The sequence below is a fragment of the Excalfactoria chinensis genome, chromosome 21 (genome assembly GCF_039878825.1).
Source record: "Excalfactoria chinensis isolate bCotChi1 chromosome 21, bCotChi1.hap2, whole genome shotgun sequence".
NCBI lineage: Eukaryota > Metazoa > Chordata > Aves > Galliformes > Phasianidae > Excalfactoria > Excalfactoria chinensis.
In genome coordinates this window covers 1,915,033-1,937,681 of record NC_092845.1, presented here as the reverse complement: position 1 = coordinate 1,937,681, position 22,649 = coordinate 1,915,033, and the positions used below count along the sequence as shown (strand labels likewise).

Sequence of the window (22,649 nt, the reverse complement as noted above, 5' to 3'; positions counted from 1 at the left end):
TCTCGCCAAGCTTTGATCGATAATAGAGGTCTCATCTGTTAATCAATAAGACAGTCTGCCTGTTTACTGTGCATATGTTGTTCTCTGCTGCCTTCCCTATGATGTCAAGTTTGCATTCAAAACAACTCAAGTGTGCATAAACCACATGGCTGCTTGCAAAAAAATAAATAGGAAGGTGCACTTTGGTGACATCACGGCCGTGGCCACAGCCCTGCTCCCATGTGCTGGGGGACACAGGGATGTGGGGACACAGCCCCATGCCAGCTGCCCCTTCCCTTTGCCCAAGGACAGCTTTAATAATGAGCTGGGCTCTATTACCAGCATAATTAGAGAGGTCACTGCTGTTCAGGAGCCATCATGCCGGAGCTTGCTTGGGATGTTTTGTTCCTGGAGCAGTGACCCAAAAGGCCAGCAGGGCCCCCATGCCACAGTTTCTGTGTTGGGTTGTTTTCTTTTCCTGTTGTTGTTTTGTAATTTCATTTCTCCCCACACGCACACACTGCATGCCATACCCAGGGCTGAACAGGGGGCACGGGGCACTGTCCAGGTGGTGACAACAAAACCTCATCTACCAAATGGTAAACGATGGGCACTTGGAAGCACCCAAAACATCCTGCCAAGCCAAACCAGGCACAGAGCACAGCAAGCATCCCAATGAGGTGCAAAGGGGCAGCTCCCAGTCCAGCAGCAGGGACAGGCACTGGGAGTGCAGGACTGGGGCAGCCTTCCTGAGCACCCATGGGACCCTGATCAATAGGGCAGCACCGCCCACCCCTCCCCATCAGCCTCCAGCACAGCTGATGTACAGCAGGCAGTTGCCAAGGCGATGCCTCTCCATCGCCACTTCGAGCTCTCCGAGACCCACTGCTGCTAAGCGTAATCCACGAGGTTACATCAACCTGATGCAGCAACAAGTTGGCCCTGCGTTGAGCAGCTGAAGCATGCAGGGCCAGGACCCCACCAGCATCAGGACCACGGTGGGGACAGCACGGAGCTGCAGTCCCCAGCTTTGACACAGTCCTCAGCACCAACACGGCCCCCCGCTTTAACACAATGCCATCCCATGCAGAGGGGAAGGTGGGCATGAGAGCAGGGTATAGCTTGGTGGATACAAACAGGCACAGGGACTGCTGAACAGCTCAGAGAAAAGCAAAGCATGAGGCGCCTGCCAGCAGCTGACCGGGGGGGTGGGGGGGTGGGGAGGGCAGGGGGACAGCAAAATTCCTTGAGATTTTAAAATAAACAGGGTGAATGTTCTGATGAGATATGCACGCTGGGTTACATAAGGAAGTACAGAGTGTACCAAAACAGCATACCCAAAAAAAGCATAAGCTGTCAGAACAATGAGTACAGACACGGGGCATTTTACAACAGGCTATGCTGTACAGTTTTATTTACAGTACCTCTTATCAGTCAGGGAACAGCACGCTGCCTGCCAATTTCCAAAGGCCAGGACTGTGTGTTCTTTCACTCAAGTAGATGTGTACTCCAGGCAGGGAGGTTTTTTTTTAATCAACAAAACAAAAACTGATCTGGAGCCAGAATTCCTGTAATGTACACACTGCTCGGAGGGGAGGGGAAGGGGGGGGAGGAGGAGAGAGTACGGCGATTGAATATGTAAATAGTTCAAGGTTAATTTTACTATGTGAGTCACCAGGAAAAATGTCATCCAACATCTGAGCTTATTATAACGGGGCTTAGAAAAAACAGTTAGATGTTTATTAGAGGGAGCATGACATATTTGAAAGCGGTACATCGGGAGGCTGCGGTGTCAGGGCTTTTTTGTTTGGTTTTGTTTTGTTTTTCTCTCTCCCCTCTGGTTTTTTTTTCTCATTTTTACTCTTTTCTCCTTTGAAATAACACCCGTAAAAGCCATTAGCCCATTAAAATGTAAACAGAAGTTTTGGGGAGGGTATTTTTAGCGAGCGGCTTGTATTGCCTACAGTACATAGATATCTTCAGATGATCTTCCCAAGGGGATGGGACTTAACGTGCTGCCAAGTATCAGCTGTGTTTTGGAGCATGCCTTGTAATTGGCACACAAGCCTCCACCGAACATTTATATCTGTACGAGCAAATTTATAGCTCCTGCCTAATAAAGGTCCTGGCGGCAGCAGGCTGGCAAAAACACGGCGAGAAGCGGCTCGCTCAGTGCCCGGCACGCAGCGGGATGGGGTCAGCACGTGCTTTTTGTGCTTTTTGGCCCTTTTCTTTCCTCGCTGGACAGGTTTTTCCTCCCTGCAGGGCTAAGGCTGCTCGTGCCGTGACATGGGGATGAATGATGCTTGTTTTAATGACACGGCGTGAGCGATGAGCTCGGCTTCTCAGAAATTAGATCCTAGAAACGGTGAGCTCGAGCATCGTCCCTGAGCAGGATGGATGCGATGCCTGTGGCTCCCAGCTCAGGGTTCTGCCTCCAGTTACTACCTACTGGGCAGCCATGGATGCAGCGCTGCCATTCGACCCCTTTCTCCACATCTTTTTCCCTCTCAAAGTCCCAGGCTACACAGCAGCCCTAGGATCAGGCAGCATCCCCTTGGCCATGCCAAGCTCACTGCTGCCCTATCCACTGTGCCCAAGCTGGTGGGCACCCAATCACTGCAAACCTGGAGCCACCGACATCCAACCACTATTTTAACCCGTTTAAAAGAAAAAAACAGCTTCTTTCAGACTCCCCCTGGTATTTACTCTGTGAAATGTGGAGACAATTGATCAGCTTTTCCCATGGAACACAGCAAACTATGAGCTTTAGTGCCCGGACCGCACCTCCTGCAAAGCATCCTGCATCTCAACAGCTCATCCTGGCATGTGGGTGCCCTGAAATGGCTCTGACCTGTAAGGAAAAGGCTCTGTAGATCTGAAAACAGAGCCTTCCTATTTTTAGTCCCTATCAGCCTTAATAATACTTCCCAACGCCCATTCAGCTTAATTACTTTATTGAGGACAAGGAGCAGGCTCTCTAGGTTTAACGCTTGTGATGTTAGGAAGTAGTAAAATGTTCTAACTGGTTAAAAATGACACTCGTCTGCTTGCCTTTGGTGTTCCCAAGACCGTAATTGCAGCACGGGCAGAAGGTCTGAAGCTGCTGGGCTGCTCCAAAGCTTTGATTTTCAACTCCTGCACCGTAACTGAGGTTTTGCATCACAACAAGCTCAGTGCTGGTCTTTCCAGAGTTAGGATAACAACGGATAGATAGGGACAGACAGCTCTTGTGAGGGTCACACAGATGGCATTGGGACACCTTTGCAAGGTGCTCTGCTACCTCCACAAACCTGCTCTCCTCCGACAGCAGATGAGCCGTGCCTCATTAACCTTCCCAACTAATTCTACCAATTTACTAAAGCACTGTTTTCCTGAGCCCATTTAACCGTCCCTGGCTGTGATAAAACTTTTATGGGGCTGGTGGCCAGGGGAAAGCTGAAAGGCTGAGGCAATAAGGAGAAGAGGTACTTAAAAACAGAACTCATATGCCTCTAAAAAACAGGAGGAAAAAGAATCACAGAATCAAAATGGGTTGGAAGGGACCTTAAAGAGCACAGAACCGTAGAATTTAGAATGGGTTGGGTTGGAAGGGATCTTAAAGAGCACAGAACCATAGGACTTAGAATGGGTTGGAAGGGATCTTAAGGAGCACAGAACCATAGAACTTAGAATGGGTTGGAAGGGACCTTAAGGAGCACAGAACCATAGGACTTAGAATGGGCTGGAAGGGACCTTAAGGAGCACAGAACCATAGAACTTAGAACGGGTTGGAAGGGACCTTAAGGAGCACAGAACCACAGATGGTTGGAAGGGATCTCAAAGACCATACAGCTCCAACCCCTGTCATTGACTGGTTGCCACCCAGGGCCCGAGCTGTGGCAGGGAGCAGCCATCAGAACCAGAGCCATCATGGGATGTCTGTTCACAGCCCTACGCTCCTGCACAGCCTTGCAACATCCTCCCTCAAGAAGCACGACGCAGCCAAAGGATGGGCACAAAGGGGCTCAACCCACACAAACACACGGCTGCTATTTTGAGGCAGAAAACAGGAAAAAGCAGTATTTGCCCGCGCTGCATCTCAAGGAGGGTCTTGAGGCAGGGCTCCATGTCAGCAGAACATCCAGATCCTGCCTAACTGCAACGCGTGCTCCAAAGCGACAGCCCTGCATGCATGACACAGCACCGACTCCAGTCCCCACCCCTTCAGGCACGAGGGATTAATAAAAATTTGGGATTATATATTATTAAAACGCTGTAATCGGCGAGAAGGTGGAGAGAGGGGGAAAAAAAATAAATAAATACATGGATTAAAAAAAGAAGTGCCAAGTAAATTTATGCACTGTCGTCGCTTTACTACCCTAATTAATTCAGTAATTTCAAAAACAATTTTATTTATGTTCCATTCACCACATCAAAAGTGCAAAGAAACAACCCGCAGTGATGCTAAAATAATACCTCAAGGCATCTATTTTTAATCAGGAAAGGAAAAAAAAAAGAAAGAAAGAAAGAAAAAAATCCAAGCCCTGGTTTCTATACAATCTCTCTTGGGCAGACCACCAACTCTAAGAGAGAGAAAACAGCCGAGCCCTCTGTGAGTGCCTTCCTGGCTGCCGAAAACAGAGCTTGTCAAAAAAAAACAAATCCATAATGGCCTGAGGCTCCTCTCCAATCTATTTTCTGCTCAGCTGGTTTTAAATGAAGTTATTATGAGTCATTAAAACACCCGCAAGCCTGTGGAAGTCAGCCAATTACAATTTTAAATTTAGCCTGTTCTCTACCCCATTCTCTTGTTTTCTTCTTTTTTGCTCGCATAAAGCTGCTTTTTATTATTATTATTATTGTTATTATTATTATTATTATTATTATTCCTCCTCTTCTCCCCTATTTCACCCAAGTGGAAGAGACAGTGAGGAAAATCTCCAGTACTTTCCACTAAAAGCATTAAAGGCATCTAAGAAGGGCCCGAAAATATCAAGCTGCAAACCAGGCTTGGGTTTAGAGAGATGTGAAAGGGTTTTCTTTTCATCCCGTTCTCTAAACCGTCATTAAAAAATATATATATATATATGCAATAATTGAATAGAAAGATAACATAAAAAATGGAAGGTGTGGGTTTAATACAAGATGAAGGCTTCTGAATCGAGCGTGAACCTCAGCCCCAAAGGATGAGCTCATCCGCAGCGCTATCAGGGCCAGCTTCATGGGGCAATGGCAGACAGCAGCGCCAGGTAGCACAGGAGGAACGTGTGAACCAAAGTATTTCCTATGTGTTCCTTCCAGCTCGCCAGCAAAGAGCAACCAAAGGTGCCCAAGTGGTGCCTAATGGGATGCTCAGCTCAACCCTTTCTCCACAGCTGCCTTCAAGCTGCAAGGCAATGGGTCTGCATCCCAAAGAGCTGGGCAGGAGGGATATTCAAGGGGAAGCCTGCTAGCAAGGGATAAACCAGGGCTGTGCTTTGGGTTTGGGGCTCATTTTGGCACCCAAGCCATTGGCTTGGCCAGGTGGCAGTGGTTGTACCACGCCAGGCATGGGGACGGGGTGAAGGCTGTCCCTTGCTGGGGACTTTGCCCACTGCTGTGCCGCATCACCTGACGTGGGAAGGCAGCAGGCAGCACCTCCCTCACACACCACCTGAAAATAAGGGGATGGGATGGATGCACCAAAGGTGGGGAGAGCATCCATCAGCGTCAACATCCCAACATCATCAGCCAGCTCTGCTCATTGAGGCGCTGCTTGGGGACAAGGGGAGAAGTCGTGGGGAGAAAGGGATATTTGCAGGTTAAAAAAAAAATAATCATCATTTCAGCTTAGCAACAATAAAAAAGGTTATTACATAATTTCCACTTTTCCTCCACCCTTAAAGTAATGTTCTATCTGACAGCCTCCTCTCAGAGGGGAAAAAATGACAAATCCAATCCAAAATTCAACAGCCTGTGTTCTGTTCAGAAAGCACACAGTGTACTATACAGCCCATAAAACTCCAAACAGCCTCCAGACACTTCTGCAATCGTCCTCCATCAAAACACTTTGTCTTGCATACAAAAATAAGATACAGTGCTGAACGGAATACGAAATCAGCCCATTACAGTACAGGGAGGCTGCTACTTAGCAACAAGGGGGCTTTAAAGCCGCGATGCTCTACAGGAAACAAAATCTGTCAAGCCTGTTGGGCAAATGATAAACATTAGCAGTATTAAAAAACACAAAAGCCATGTAAATGGATTGTGAGCGGCGTGGGGAGGGCTGGGCAGGCACAGCAATGGGGCAGAGAGTGGCTCCAAGCCAAGGGGAGAGGTCCCAGCCCGACCCCCCCCCCTGGGGGGCTCCAGCACATTGCCCTGCATTGAACTTCCATAACTTTCCCATCTAGCATTCACGACGAGGAACCTGGAAAGGCGACGGGCTGCTCCGCGATGATCACATATATTTAGCAGTATTAATGTAGACAGATGTGCGTAAGATTTATTTGCTACAGAGAGCACTGTGCTGTAATGGGTCCTGGCATCGCGCTCCGCATAATGCGGCGCAGAACACCTTAAATAACAAAGAGCAGCCAAAAAAGAGGGGAGAGAGGAGAAGCGGTGACGGGTGAAAAAGAAATATATTTCATCAGGTAAGGGGGGGGGGGGGAAATAAGCTGGCTCTGAATCAGCAGCCGGGTCTAGGAATGGAGCCAAAACAGGAGCTAAAAAGCAAACCATATTCTTCTGGTCTCAGCTCAGACTCCCGAGGCAGAAAGGATTGGGAGGTGGAAGGGGGGAAGAGGGGGGGGGGGAGAGAGAAATGTATTTTTCATCAGCCAGTGTATAATTTATAAACAGCATTAAACAGTTTTTGTTTTCTTTCTTCCTCTCTCCTGTGTGTGCGGGTTGGCCGGCAGTCAAGCCTGCATTAATTTCTGCTGTGGGTACAGTGTGTTCTTGGATGCACATCTGCGGATGATCATAAACGCAGGAATGCTGGCAGAACATCCAGACCTGCCGGCAGGCCGCTGACATCACTCGGGGACCGAACGCGGGACGGCGGCCAGGCGGGGTGGGGGGGGGTGGGGGGGGCCGGGAAAAATCCCTGCTGAGCCTTCAGCGCTTCCCTTCCTGCTCCTTCCCATCGAACAATGCCGGGCACGGAGGGAGGAGCACGGCGAGGGGCTATCGCCTCCATCTCTGATCAAACATCTTCAGCCGGAGATAACCAGCGAGGAAGGAAAGTTGATGTTCATCGGAGATGTGCGACGGGCAATGAGGCTGTATTGCCACATCTTGGCACGATGAGCACCCCCAGGTGCCCCCACAGGACACCCCCATCCATGGGACTGCAGCAGGGTCGGGGCTGCATTCTGCTCCCGGCACCTTGCAGCTCCCAGCGCTGCTCCTCCACCCCCCTGCAGCCCCCCGGGGCAATGCAGGTGCTGCAGGAGGGCACAGCACTGCCCATGCATTGCAGCAGCCTGCATGCATGGCCTTGCCCACATTAGTCCCCATTTGCAGTCTGGGTGGTTACAGCATCCATCTCCACAGCAGAGATTTCGGACCAGAAGCAAAGGCAAAGCAAGCAGCAGGGAAGGAGTAAACCCCCAAATCCCCCCTGCTTCTCCTTGGCAATGAGTGGGTATTTTTTCTGTCCTTCTCTTAAAGCAATCTTTAAAGTTTTTGCAAACACATCCCTGTTAGGAGCAGGAAGAGATAATGCAGCCACGCCACGCATGCACCAACACTTTGCACTTCATTAAGGGTAAGCCTATATTGAAATGTAAACATTTGGCAGAGTATTTATCATGCACCTGAAAGCTGCTGAGATAAGAGCACCGAATAACCCCCACATCACATCACAAAACCCTCATAGGGCTGGCTTGGACATTTATAAGGATGAGAATGAGCACGTTTAGGCATGTTGGATTCTCTTATCCGCACCCCTCCATCCCCCTCAACCCCAAAGTGAAATGTGTTTCCATGAGACATGCACCCCCATAAGCTCAAGAGCACATGGATGCAAGGATAGTAATGGTGCCTTCCCATCCCCTCTCCCTATAGGACCACTCCTCCCCTTTTCCCCTCTCCATTACCCTGGGGCACAGGTCATTGCTTCTTCAGTCCCTCTATGGGAAGAGTTTGGCCAAAAAGATAAAATAGGATCACTGGGATGGCTGAGGATGTACTCTTTGAGTATGTACTCTTTGAGGATGTTCTCCTTGAGAACCAAAGCTCCATGGCACCTGTGATGGCCATGATCCCATGCCAGGGGATGAGGTCTGTGCCCCACACCCTGCAGCGCAGAGGCAATGGGGACGTGCTCCCTAATCTACCCATTAGCTGCAGTGCATCCTTGTCATCAGGTTTCTCCCCAAAACAGTTGCTTAGGTAAGTTTGAAATGCAAAATGCTATTAAAAATGTTGTTCGCTGCCTTCAACCTTTACGGGGGGGGGGGTGGGGGGTGGGGGCATTGGAGCTGGGGTGGGGGGCACCCATCTCCTTTGGGGCATGCTCCCAATTCAATCATCACCTTGTGTATGAAACAAGCTGACCGAGAAAACAAGCCGACCCCGTAGAGCCGAGCTCCATCCCGGCCGGGGGGAGGCGAGGGGAGAGGTGCAAAGGTCTCCTGCTTTAATAAATAACAGCGCTGGAATCCACCGCGGCTGTTTTCGAGTGCTGGGAGAGCTCGCCCTGCCCGCTTCCCCCCCCTCCCCTCCCTATCCCTCACCCCTTGCCAGATTAGAGCAAAAATTAATCCTGTGCGATGACAAACTTGGCTCGGCGCTCACTGTACATACTGTACCCGCACGGCTGGCAGCCGGCCATGGACGGGACAGGAGCCAAAGCGGCGGTAACAAACACGAGCCGCGCACGCCAGCGCTGCGGGAGAGAGGGGGGGAGACGTCCGTACCCTGCAGCCCCAGGGCAATGCTGTCGGCCCTCAGCCCCTCCCCGGCCCCCCGTGCCCCATGCGGAGTCGGATTTTGCTTTGTAAAGCAACCGAGCTCAGGATCTCTGCCACCAACACGAAGCATCCCTGGGATGCTCCCCAGCATCATCCCCTTGAGAGAACCCAATATGCAGCGCTGCTCCCCTCGGAGCATCCCACCACATCCCAGTGGCCACCTGCATTTCTTTTTAGTTTTAATTAAATAAAACCCTGAGCTGTACATGGGGCTGCATGCCCAACAGGAACATCAGGCTAAATTGACTTGCAGAAGCCTCCTCACCAAGCGCAGAGCTCCAGCCTTCCTATATCTATTTAATTAAAGGGCCTGCATAATTTGAACCCGATAGTTAGATTCATTAGACAGAGAATACCTAATTCTGCAACAGTTTTGCTAATGAAGCCACGCCGGGTATCTGTACGTGAGGATCAGCCTGCAATGCCCAGCACACAGGAGCAAAGACGCTGCCTGAGCCCTCTGGCAGCAGCACAGAGCACAGAGCACTACACTGAGTTTGTTATTGCAGGCTGCTTAGCATGGAAAAATATTTCCCCAATTACAGAATTGAAAACAAACTTTAAAAACAAGGTGAAAAAAACACAACACCACAACAACAACAAAACAAACTCAAAACCACCAAAAAGTCCCATCTCAAGGGATGGATGCCATTTGCTGCTGCAAAAGGAGTCAAGGTCACCCCTGGGTGCAATGCATGCATCAGGTGGTTGTAGTAGGTGGGCACTGAGCTCATCCCCACCAGCAACCCAATCCCGACCCACCTGAGTGTGCCAGTAAGTGCATTCGGAGCCTCAAGCTGTCCAGAAACCTCTTCCCACACAACTCGCATCCGTACGTCTTCATACCGCTGTGCAGCTTCCTAGGGGAAAACACAGACAGGTTAGTGCTGCTGGGGGCCTGGGGAGAGGGCAAGCTGCAACCATCCTATGGTTCTTATGCTCTTTAAGGACCTTCCCAAGCCAACCATCCTATGGTTCTTATGCTCTTTAAGGACCTTCCCAAGCCAACCATCCTATGGTTCTTATGCTCTTTAAGGACCTTCCCAAGCCAACCATCCTATGGTTCTTATGCTCTTTAAGGACCTTCCCAAGCCAACCATCCTATGGTTCTTATGCTCTTTAAGGACCTTCCCAAGCCAACCATCCTATGGTTCTTATGCTCTTTAAGGACCTTCCCAAGCCAACCATCCTATGGTTCTTATGCTCTTTAAGGACCTTCCCAAGCCAACCATCCTATGGTTCTTATGCTCTTTAAGGACCTTCCCAAGACAACCATCCTGTGATTATTATGTTCTTTAAGGACCTTTCCAAGCCAGCCATTCTATGGTTCTTATGCTCTTTCAGAACCTTCCCAAGCCAACCATCCTATGGACCTTCCCAACCCAATCATTCTCTGGTTATACACTCTTTAAGGACCTTCCCAACCTAGCCCATTCTACAATTCTATGGTCCTATGATCTTTAAGGCTCCTTCCAATCCAACCTGTTCTACAATTCCGTGGTTCCAGGATCTTTAAGGGCCTTTCCAACCCAAGCCATGCTACATAAGATTGTTTCTCAGCATTGAATGTGGGATATGTGTTTGCATCCATCAGCCATTCCTGATATCTACATACAGTATCTTTTGGTAAACTCCCACCTACGTGTTGGGCCCTTTAAGATAAAGTGATGTAACTCTAAGAGGTTGCTTGGACACATCTGTTATCAAATCTCAATTCCTACCCAGACACGGCCTGTTACAATCACAACATAAAAGAAAACCAACCATCAGCCAACCAACAGGAAATGTGGCCCTCACCATTTCTTGGTGTGCAAAACAACACCTGCCTCTGCCAAACTGCACAACCAGAACTGCAACCTACAACACCCCACACCGCACCGAGGTTCACACCATTGATAAGCTCAGGCTTTTGCAAATGAGTGCAGCTTTGCAACTGACAGAAGCATTAAAAACTATCATAACCAAGTAACGAATGCTTCCAGCCAAGCTTTTGCCTAAGCTTTTGCCTATTTGCACCTCATATAACCCAAACTTCTCATACTGGTGGCAAGGAAGAGTTCGTGATAGCAGCAGCAACATTTCAAAATCACATTCTGTAAACAGAGAAGCCTTTGTGTGTGTTGGAGAAGCACCACACCAAACAGCCACACGCCGACCTCTGATCGAATCCACCATTTATCACCACTTTGCAACAAGACAAGTATATTTTTATTGTGCTCTTGCCAACCACAAAACAGAAATGGTCTTGTATGGGTCTGGATGGTAAAAGGAAGGAAAAGTCCATGACTTGCTTTGAGACAACACAGCAGCACAGTGCACTCTGCAAGAAAGTTGTTTCCCATTCTGGCTGTCACAGATGGCTCCTTCAGGTAGCGTGCAAGGCATCCAGCCCCACAATTGCCTGGTAATGAGGAGACCCAAGGATGCTACACTGCAGCATTGGGAATGCTGGGCTACAGAGAGAGACCCAGCACTGAGCAAATGCTCCCAGAGAAAGACAAGGCAGCAAAAAGCTGTGGAGCAAGTTTGTTTCAACCCTCAACTTTGCTGTAGAATATAATTATTAATCAAGCTTGTCCTGAATTCACTGTGTCATAGCAGAGGATTAAGAGTCATGCACGAATTCAGGCCAAGGCAGTTTAGAATCCAAAGGATTTATCTGCCTTGCAAAAATAAATAAAACACGAGCCTCCTGACAGACTTCTACTGCCAAGAAGCAGCTAAATAAGTGACAATCTTCTAATTTTACATTTTTAATTATGGACATGCCTGTCACACTTCTGTGCTTCAGGCTGAGCTGGGTTCTGCACCTACAGGTTCAAACCTTTTGGCTGGGGAGAGCACAGCCAAAGTTACAGCGCTCACCTCTATGGGGCTGGAACGTGTTTCCAGTGAGTTAAAATGTAGTTGGCTAATCAGCTCAAGCAAAACTTTGGTGGTTTTAAGTGAGGCTGGAAGGGGCTCTGAGCACTGCTGGAGCTGTGGGTGTCCCTGTGCACAGCAGCCTTTGAGGTCCCTTCCAACTCAAACCACTTCCTGATTGTTTCAAGGATACATGGCCCATTTCCTACTGTTGCTTTTCTATGGGTGTCTCCCCATAAATGAAGACAAACTCTTGCCAGACCTCAGTGACCACATCTCCCCCTGCCTTGCACTGTCCCCTCGTTCCCCACCTTGTTGGTCCACAGGGACCAACTCCAGCATGGAGACACGGGCAACATTTTCTGCTGAACACTGCAAGAGAGCTCCGTACCTTCAATGCACACAAAAGCAAACAACAACAGCAAAATCAACCCAACAAAACACAAACCAACAAGAAGAGCCACCAAACTTCTTCGTTTTCAGCCAAGAGAAATACTTCCTTCTGGTTCTCTGGAATAGAACATCGAGATGGAAGGAGCTGAATGTGTGCTATGCCAACGTGCAGTAGGACCCTCTTTGGAGGGTGGCCATGCTCAAAGCAGGTCTGGAGGTGTGGGGATATGGGATGAAGGTGGGACAGCAGTGATACTCAGGGGACAGCAGTGATGCTCAGGGGACAGGAGTGATGCTCAGGGACACCCACAGCATTGCTCCTCCTCCACGAAGCCACCAACGGGCACTGCATGGATCTCCACTGCGCTCTGCACCCATCCTCACCATAATACAGACAACAGCACCCAGTGCCAAACTCAGCCCTCGACAAGCACTCATAAATAAGACTTCCTCCCCACCTCCTTCAGCAAAAGCAGCAAAATAGAGCAAACCAGCAGGGCTGGGCGCCACGGCCAACAAAAGAGCCCATTAATCTCACGGGTGCCACAGCTCCTGGAAATCTGCATCTGCCATCAAACTTGGGTGCTGATTTTTCCAGTCGTTACATAACCTGCTTATTGTTTTAAAGCGCTCGTGTTCTCGCCGTGTAATTTATTTTCAATATCTTTATCAACAAATTTCAGCGGGGAACAAAAGTTTTTCATTTGGCGGCTGCTTATAGGACGATCTTATCGCTCGCAATCTTATACAGGCTCTTTCAACAAGGTCTTAAAGCACTTTATCTGCTGGGTTCCTGGTAGCAAAATATGATTGAAATGTTCTATTTATGCTCACTGGATTAAGGAGATGCTGCAAAACTGCACAAAAAAAAACACCAACCTGGCAGATGTAAGCAAGGTATTACAGCTGCTCGGGCTGTTAAGATCTGAGGGGAAAGATCAATATGTGTTCGTGCTGTTTTACTGAAGTTGTGCCTTAAAAATAAAGGAGGAAGGGGGTGAGGGGGGTATATTGAAGTACACTACTGAGATGCGATGCCCAAACTTAAGTACAAAAAGATAAACTCCACTTTATTATCGATGCTGAAATTTTATGCCGTGTGCTCTCAAGCATATTAACCAGGAGGATGCTCACGGGAATGTGAGCAACTGGGAAAAGCTCCTTTTCTCTTTTTTCCCCCTCTTTAACAGCCCGGCACCTCCAGAACACCTGCCCTCAAAGGGTGATGTTTCAGAGCTTTTATTCTAAGATAGTTTTCTCTTTAATTACTGTTAGAATAAATAGTGGAAGCTGCGGTTTCCAGGTGAGGAGGTGACTCTGGATGATGCAGGGGATGGATGGCAGGAGGCAGCGGGGCTGCCCCACGTGCAGCCGCGTGCCAAGGGGCAGCGGGACCCCCCCCCTGGGGGAGTGCAGCCAGACAAAAGCTGGGATGCAGGCAGGCCCCTCGCAAGCTGCAGGCAATTAAAAAGGCCCGTAAATGCCCCGCAAAAAGCACTTCAAAGGGACAGTAATTCCAGGCTCGGCCAGTCGAGACCGCGCGGTGTAAAAATTATGAGTTTTCCCCACGGGGTGCTTTGTGTGAAAAGGATGGGGCTGGTGGCAAAGGGGACGTGGGGCATCCTGCGTCCCCATCCCACCACGGCACCGCTACGCAAAACCCATCCCCTTCCATTTTGCTTTGATACGCCTCCCTTCCTCAGCAGCCCCCTGCACCTCCCCAAAACGCAGCCCCCGCTCCACAAAACCCAATGCAGGAAAGCTCTCAAGCTCTCCCCGCAGCCCCTTCCCCTTCCTCTCTGAGCGAGATGCACATATTTGGGACATTTGATTACTTTTAAGTATATATTTTTCCCTCAAATAGACTGAATACAATGGTTAGGAAATTTGACAGAAAACTATTCTGAGCCATTTATTGCCTTAATACGCACCTTTGTCCAACAGGCAGTTTTGACAAGAGCGATAAATTCCAAATTTATGTCAACAGAGCATATGTTGAACACCTCATTTCTGAGCTAAAGCGGCATGCTGCCCCATAAATCACAGTTCTGTTTGAAATGAAAGTAGATTACAGGCCTGTGTTATTGAGCAGTTAGAGCTATAGTCATATAAATCAGAACTTTTAACTCTAGGCGATCCGTTGTGCAATTAACTAAAGGGTACTTTGTCATTTCAAGGCTTGTGCACAGACTTGGCAGGACGCACGGCTACTGGGGAAAGGCAGGGAAGAAGGGGGGAAAAAAGCCTTGCTGGCAAGGAAAGGCTACACCAGCATGGAGTTTAGCTAAATACCTGTTGAATGCAGAGCAAAGCTCCAGCTCCAGCCCCGTGTGCTCACTGACATGCAGCCAGGGCTCCCAGGGTCACCTCCAGGATGGAAATAGACACACACATCCATCGGCACAAACACAGCCTCTGCGCAGGGCTCTGCGGAGTGCCAGGAAATGCTGCTGGAGCCCGGCTAATAAATAAAGGCGAGGTGACACACACAGCAAGGTTAAGAGCTTGCTTCCCATTCTGCAGGGCGCACAGCCTTGCCCCGACCCGCTGTCGGCAGGAGCAGCCCCAGCAGCTGCATGTCACCTCTGATATTTGTGCATGGAGCTTCCCCTCACGCCTGACTCCCCATGGGGAAAAACAGCACGACATGGGGGCAAAACCCAGAGTTTTGAGTCTTCTCGATTCTAGGGTTGCACCCAGAGACTTCCCCGGTAAAACCCCTGGCACAGGATTGATTGCTCCAGCAACCTTGCCAGTGTCCCTCTGCAATGTAAAGCTGCATCGGTTTCCTCCATCTCGGCCACTGCAGAGGTCAGCCGGCAACAATAACTTCTCAGCAATAAACACTGAGCCAGGCGCACGCGCTCTGGAGGAGCAGGTTGGCTGTTGTGCCTATGTGGGGGGAAAAAAACAACAAGGAGATGGCAGCATGTGGTAGATTCTCCCCATAGATGACCCAGGGCTGAGCAAAACAGACATGATGCTATGCGTAAAGCCGCTGATGGGGCAGCCAGCTCATTGAAAATCATATGGACCCTCTGAAATCATGGAATCACGTAGGTTGGAAAAGACCTTGAAGACCATCAAGTCCAACCATCCACCAATACTGTCACTAAACTGTGTCCCTCAGTGCCACATCTCCATGGTTCCTGAACACCTCCAGGGATGGGGATCCCACATCCACAGCTGTGCCAATGGCTGCTCTTTCAGAGAAGTTTTCCCTAATATCCCACCTGAACCTCCCCGGTGCAACTTGGTGCCATTCCCTCTCACCCTATTGCTGTAAACACAACGGGGAGACCAGGATGCATCAGTGACATCTCAGAGCCTTACTACATGAAAGGCAAGATAAAAAATACACATGAACACAGCGCTAAGAGTCTTGCACTGACTTGAAAAAGCACGGAAAGAAATCCACCCTTCTGCGTTTCACAGATGCTCCTTATGCTTCGTTTGTGCAACAGTCAGAAATCCCACTGCCATGCCCAAAGCACTGAACCTCAGCACCCCATGCGTTTCCCTGGTGCTCAGTGCATGCGTCCAGACTGGAGCATGGCAGCAGCATCTCACAGCCCCGTGCACAGCGCCGTGAGAGGTGGAGGAGCTGCTGCAATTGCGCGTGAGAGCTGGAAGGTTACCACCCCTGTAAGTAGCAGCACTATAAAAAGATTCAGACACTAAGTATTTCCTTTCCTATAAAATATTCATTGCCGTATGTGAGAGCCAAGCAGCAGAAACCTCAAGCATTTCTAACTTTGTACTGCAGTAATAACAGAGTTTTATAGGAACCTTCTGATTTTATTTATATCGGGCTATAAATACGTTGTTCCATCAGATGCAGAACCGTCGGCTGCTGTGTTCCCTCCCTGCTGCAAACAACACACATAAAGCGCAAGGTGGACAGCGCAGGACCAGCGTGGCTCAGCATCCCAAATGAAATCAAGTTAAACAATTCGCAAGAAAAAAACCCAAACCACCAATTCCATAACAGGTTTGCTCACGTTCCTCCGTGCTCCTCGCCGAGAGCACCAGCAATATCTCTGTGGGGTGAGCTCACTTATCCTAATAACACCAATCACCTGTCAGCACGCACGCAGCCAAGCGCACAGCGTGCCAGATGTGCCTCCTGGACCCAAATTCCCCCTTCGCTTCTCAGCACCAATCCTGCCTCACCCCGCAGCCCCATCGCATCCCCACGATCACTGAGCAATGGCATTGGTGCAGGGTACCATTAGGGGATGGTTGGTTTTCACCCGCACCCCTCTCGCCCCAGCAAATCAATATGAAAATCAATTAATCTGCTGATATATTTTATCAAGATCCACGCGGCGATGCCACATCTCATTTACAGCAGGGACCTCGTGGAGAACCAAGGTCACCAGGTGGAATGCGAGCGACAAAACCCACGTTCTATATTGGTTGCAAATAGAAAAGTGAATGAAACTGGGAGAAGAGATAAGAAAGGAGACCAGGGATGCAACAGTTACTGCATGGGGAAAGCATGGTGCCAGCTTGGCTAACCAAGCTTGCCTAAATAGAAAGCAATTTGGGAGGGATGGAGGCACCCACCCATGGGCAGGAGTGATGCAGAAGAGGAGGCAGCACCCAATGGTTGCTTACAGCTGGTGATAAGGAGAAAGCAAGTGCACGCACCTCAGATCAGAGTGTTATATCCGCAGCTCAGCTCAATGACATCCAACCACGTGCCGGCTGGAGCCGATGGCACCGCTGCAGCACTGCCAGGGCCCTCATCTCCAAACACAGCAGATTAAAATAGCAGGAAGAGCTATTAAGGGCATAAGGAAAGGGGGGAAGGGAGCAGAGCCCTTCCTCTTGGTTTAACAGATTTTAAAAGGAGAAGAAAACAAAAAGGCTGCCCCTCAAAGCGCCACTGCACTTCAAATATAACCTTGTGGGAGTGAGAAACAAAGGTCTTACTTTTCCTAAATTAATAAAGAAAGAAATAAGGGCGGGCAGATGGAATAGTTATCAATATAGAGCACTGAAATCCAGTGCTCGTGTGGTATTTGGGATGAAGCTGCTCATCACTGCAGCTTCAAGAGGATGCTGACATCATTACACCAGCACGCCAACACTTCCCCTTCTTTCTAAAGAAGTTGAGAAACGGATCCCTCCCGTTTTGCCTCATCTTACATGCAAAAATAACAACCCACAACCCAACAAACCAGAAGATGCTCCTCAGAAGCATCTCAGAGCAACGGCAAAACCTTAGAAAAGGCACCTAAGTCTCCATCCAACTGCTAAAGGATTCTGAAATTGGAGATCGACTCCATTTCGAGCTCTCAGTACTTTTCCATGCTCTTGTCAGCTGCACTTGGCACTTCATAATATTCACCTTGAAAATCCAATACCTCCCGTTCTGCTCTTGGGTTTTACAAACATATGGAACAACATCAAACCTGGTTGCCCTGAGCCAAGCACCACCAATGGGGAGTGGATCCATCCCCAGCCCCACCACTGCCCTGGGCTGTGGATACAGGGCAGTGCCTGGGCATCAGTGGCTCTTAACAGCAAGCTGAGTGTGCAAGCACCAATGAGTTAATGCATTCTGATTCACGCAGCCTTGCCTGGAATAGCCAATGCTGATTTGGCAGTCCAAAATCATCGTCCATATTCTTGGGGCATCCAGTGACACTGATGTATTGAAAAATAAAAGAATAGTGTTTGCTTGCACGGGTTACACTGACCCTGCAGCGCTGCGCCTGGCATAACACTTGTTTTGACTCGTAAGTTGAGCAAACATGACATGGATGTCAGGGATGTCAAAGAGAGAACCAGAGGAACTTCTTCTGAAAAACACAGAATTTCAACAACAAAAACAACAAAACAACAGCAAAGTGACCTTAAAGCCGAATACATCTGCTGCAGCAACGGAGTGATTATTCACATGTTTTGATTCCTAATTCAGAAATAATAAGTGGTTCATGGGTTCCAAGTTTAAAAATATATTCATCATCTGGTTTCCCTAGCAGCATGGATCCCATTGGAGCAGCCCGCAAGTTGTGAAGTGTTAGGTTTGTCCTTCCATTGCTTTCAATCACGAGTGGTGGAACACGGGGCTAAGCAAGGCCACTCCAAATGGTGCTGCCCCTTTGGACCAGGTTGCTGTTTCATATTGGCCAGTGGGGAAGCTCTGGACATTTGGAGACAGAGGCTGGAAGCCCAGCTTGCACGTGAACACCGCACGTACTTCAGGTTTTGGCAAAGCAGTCAGGAGAGTGCAGGGCTCCTTACATAAAAACCCTGCAGCTCCTAATTGCCCAGATGTCCCACTTCAGAGGCAGAAGGTAATGGTTCTGGCATGACTTCAGATGCTTAGTGCCATTAATTATACACAAGAGCTTGTCCTGCTTGTGTGATGCACACAGACCGGTTCCGGGCTGTCCATAGGCCCAACGCTGAGACCCCCAAATGTGATGCCAAAGGGACCCCCTGGGATCCATCCTGACACAGCAGCACCATCCCAGTGCCTGGGGATGAGATGGCCTGACTCCGTAGCGAGCCAGAAACAGGATGGAAACAGAGAGTGGAGCAAACAAGAGGATGCTGAGCATGGCTAAAACAAAGGGGAGACTTAACCAAGAGTGGGATGCGAGGGGCGGGGGATGCTTTTTGTAGTTCCATTCCCTGTGCAGATGGTGCAGCCACCAGACCCGGCCCATGGGGACATGGCTGGCAGTGTGTCAGCACCAGGGGTACCCCACTTCTTACCTCATCAGCTCACAGCAGAGCTCATCCCCCCCCTCCCTCCCCACTGCCATCTCCTCTGGGTCAGTCGTGCTGGATGAAATAAATCCATCACAAGCTCAGCTGCTCCGGCACGACAGGGAAATGCGCGTTTCCCAGCAGCTCGCCTCATTGCAAAGATGCTGATGTCCTCCCGCCCCAAACCCCCCATCCATCCCCAGTGCATCCCATGTAATTGTTTTCTGCCCCCTGCTCCCCTCCCTTGGCAGCAGCCAGGCTGCTACCTTCACACATTCACTCCAGACACACAGAAATTACAGGGAAAGTGCGTTCTTTCAAACGCATGGCCCAGATCCTGGGGATTTTTATAAGGTAATCAAATATGCAATAGATTCAACAAACTAATTTCAAGAACACACCTGGGGTCCTCTGATAATGTCAGTTGTGTCTATACAGCGCAAGGATTAAAATTTCATAGAGTCATGATTTCATCAGTCACTAAACAACAAAGGATTAATTAACAGCAAGGGAAGAGCTCGTGGGTTGAAAATACAGTCTTAAGGAAAATATCTATCTCTGCTCTCCAGATGTCAGCACATATACGAATAAAGCACTTTGATGAAAACACTTTGTTATTATTAGGGACTCCAAAACATTCTCTCTTTTCTTTTTTTTGCAACTAAAAGATGGCGAAATTTCATTCCTTTTAAAACACCCCTCAGCCATCCCCCCACCTCTCAAGCACTCCTGGGTGCACATCGAGCCTTTCCCCCATTGGGAACTGGGGGAAAGAAGCAGACCCCTCCATTTACACACAGGAGTGTTTTGTAGGTGCGGGGGCCAATGCATAACACTGAAGTCCATGGAAAACCACCCAAAGCACAGAGGCTAAACTTCTAAAACAAACACATCCACTCAGGCTCACAGCACTGAGCACAGCAACTGCTGAAGTTTTTGCAGCAATAGATAGCAGCAGGTTCTCCCCCTCCCTTCCCTTCCCTAGGAAGATGAATTAGCAAGCTGTCAGCAAAGGACAGCCAAAGCAGTTGTGTTTCTGTAAAGGGGCAGTGGAAGTGTCTTTGATTAATGAAACCTTAATACTTGGCTGTTACACAGCCTTTCTTCAGACAGTCCCAGAGAGATAGATACCTTCAGACAGACTTAAAACACAGAGACCTGCAAGGGTTCCCTGGAAAGGCTCCTCTCAACCACAGTTCGGTTTTGCTGAGGGATGAATTAATTTTTCCTTCCCTGTCCTTTCGTGGCGTGCCTTCAAACAAGAGGAGGGAGGTGAAACCACAGTTCCTGCCAGAAGGGCTGGTAGCATCCCTCTGCAGAGCCCTCACTGGTCCCAGATCTGGCTCTTACTCATGATTCTCTTTCTCCATTGAGACCCCCATTTTCCAGCAGGTAAGTTATGCAGAAGTTGAAGTGGGGAACATTTCACTTTGTGCCCATGAAAGAAACTCCCTCCCAGCCCAACCACAATGCATTTCCACATCTGCTTAAGGAATCTATTCTGTCCACATAATCCAGCAGAAGCAGGATCACAAATTGTTCCAAAATGCCACTAAAGCAGAACCACAATTCCCAGCTGTTACTTAAACAATCAGAGTGAAGCCGATCCACGATGCAACCAGAGTTACTCCTATCCAAAAAAGAGCCAGAGTTCATATTTCAATGGGAAATAAGTAGACAAGGTCTGCTGACCTTCCCTGACAGGCCTGAAGAAGCCCTGTACTGGAGCAGGAAGGCAAAAAGCATATAGGGCTCACAGGGCACAGGCAGCCCCATGGGGCAGCACAGCCCCTTGCTGCCCTCCCCTTTGCTGCCTTCACCCAACTCCCCTTCATCACCTCACAAGTTTGAAAGGCTGACAAAGAACTAATTATGTCCAATTAGAAGCCGGGCGATGAGCTAGTAAATTAATGCTCCTGAACCACGCTCGCCTGGAGAGAACCTGAACTGCCTGGAGAGAGGGGATGGCAGCAGGAGGGATCAATGGGCACTATGGGGCACCATCCTGGCTGGCATGGTGCACTGGGAGCCCACCTATGGCCAAGCACATCACCACCCAACACAACCCCCAGTCACCTAACCCAAATCCCAGTGACACAGCCCCAACTCCAAGTCACCCAACCCAACTCTCAGCCACAACTGGGAGAAGCCAAAGCCCCACATGCGGCTTGCAGCCATCTCTGTAACCTTTGTTGTTTCTTTTTAAGGAGGTATCAGCTGCTCCCCCTGTGTGAAAGCATAAGCTAGAAACATATTCCAACATTTTCAGGACCAGATGCTTGGAACAGAAGTGTTGTGCAGAAATCAGCGCTTCTCCCCAGCCTTCCTCTCCTCTTTAAAACGCGGAGGGTCCCCCTCTGGTAGCAGCCAAGCAATGCTCCAAGATGGCAGAAAGGAGGATGGCCAAGAATGCCAGGTTGGGGATGAAACTGGGAACAACGAGCACTTTTATCGGGGCTATTTGGGCAAGATCTGCGGCCACAAACCTCGCGTTTTCCAAACAAGCTCCCGAGGTGGAGAGCAACAAAATGCTCATTATCAGCATTTCATAAGTGTGATTACTGAAAATATTTTTCCTAGGGCCAAAAAAAGAAAAGAGAGAAGCTCGTGCGGCAGCAGGAGAGAGAAAGGCGCATTGTTGGTGCAGGGCAGCGGCCGTGAGTGACAGCAGGAATGAATGGGAAGGCGAATGCTTGGAACGAGTCCATCAGAAAGTCCATCTGATAGCGAAACTCTCCTAAGGAAAACATACTTTTTGGGTACGGGCTATCGAATCCTGGAGGTGTCAGAATAGCTCGTAGAAACCAACTCCCGGAGGAGCTGTCAATATCGCCGTGGCGCACGGTGGTCTCTGTATCTCATTCATAATGTTTGATTTGGCCCCGGTTCCAAAACCACAAAAAACATCTGTACAGAAGGAAGCGAGCGATTCAGTGAAATCATGCTGGAAACTTTTAGCATATTTCGAGTAATCTCATGGAGGAACAATGCGGGCAGATGTCACTCACTGGAAGAACACTGCGGTCAGCGGCTCACGCCAGGGCTGTGGGATGGGGACGGCAAAGAGGGGGGACAAGAACAAGTCGTTGTTTCTACCTTTTATCCCCATTTTTGTTTTTGGTGGAACTGGAGGAACCTCCTCAGCGCATCCTGGCATCAGTTCTACCCCTGCTATGCCAACACCGACAGTATCGCCTTCAGCACTCCGAGAGCTGCGGCGTAATGAGTTTTACTTAGCTGAAAAGATGTTCCGCTTAAAAATAAACAGATATCTTCCACGTTCGCCAAGAGATGACACAGCTCTCTGCAGCCAAGAGCACATGGTGTGCTCCGCCGGGACGGCACCGCTGCCCTTGTGCTCTGTGACCTCTCACAAGACGCTTTCTCACCATTAATTAATTTATGAACGGTTTCACCCCCCTCCCCAACATGCACAACAGGTTCCATGCAAATTCCGGAGCTTTTAAATTATACTGTTAATGAAAGCAAATAAAGGCAGTTAAAAGGCAATTTGCTCAATTGGTGTTAATATTTAAGCACAGCATGTGTAAAAACGAGATGGCAGAATTCAGTTTTTCCTGCAGAAAACTTTTTAGTCCCAGTTTTCCTTCAGGAAGGATGAAATGCACCCAGAGCGCTCTGTACGCCGCTTGCTTTTGCTTTCACAGCCCCTCAGCATCAGGTAATGAGGCTTTTTATTAAGTAAATTTTTCACATTAGGCTCATCCGTTCCTATCACAGTGAAAT

At 49.1% G+C, this 22,649-nt stretch overlaps 1 protein-coding gene across 2 annotated transcripts in view; it reads right to left on the bottom strand.

Annotated features, from left to right (window-relative positions):
• The window catches only part of ZBTB16 (zinc finger and BTB domain containing 16), a 71,900-nt gene that overhangs the window by 28,646 nt on the left and 20,605 nt on the right, over nucleotides 1-22,649 (bottom strand). For both annotated transcript variants that reach the window (XM_072355061.1, XM_072355062.1), the window contains exon 3: nucleotides 9,684-9,781. In XM_072355061.1, the coding sequence (XP_072211162.1) occupies nucleotides 9,684-9,781 (98 nt within the window). The remainder of the gene's footprint in view (nucleotides 1-9,683; nucleotides 9,782-22,649) is intronic.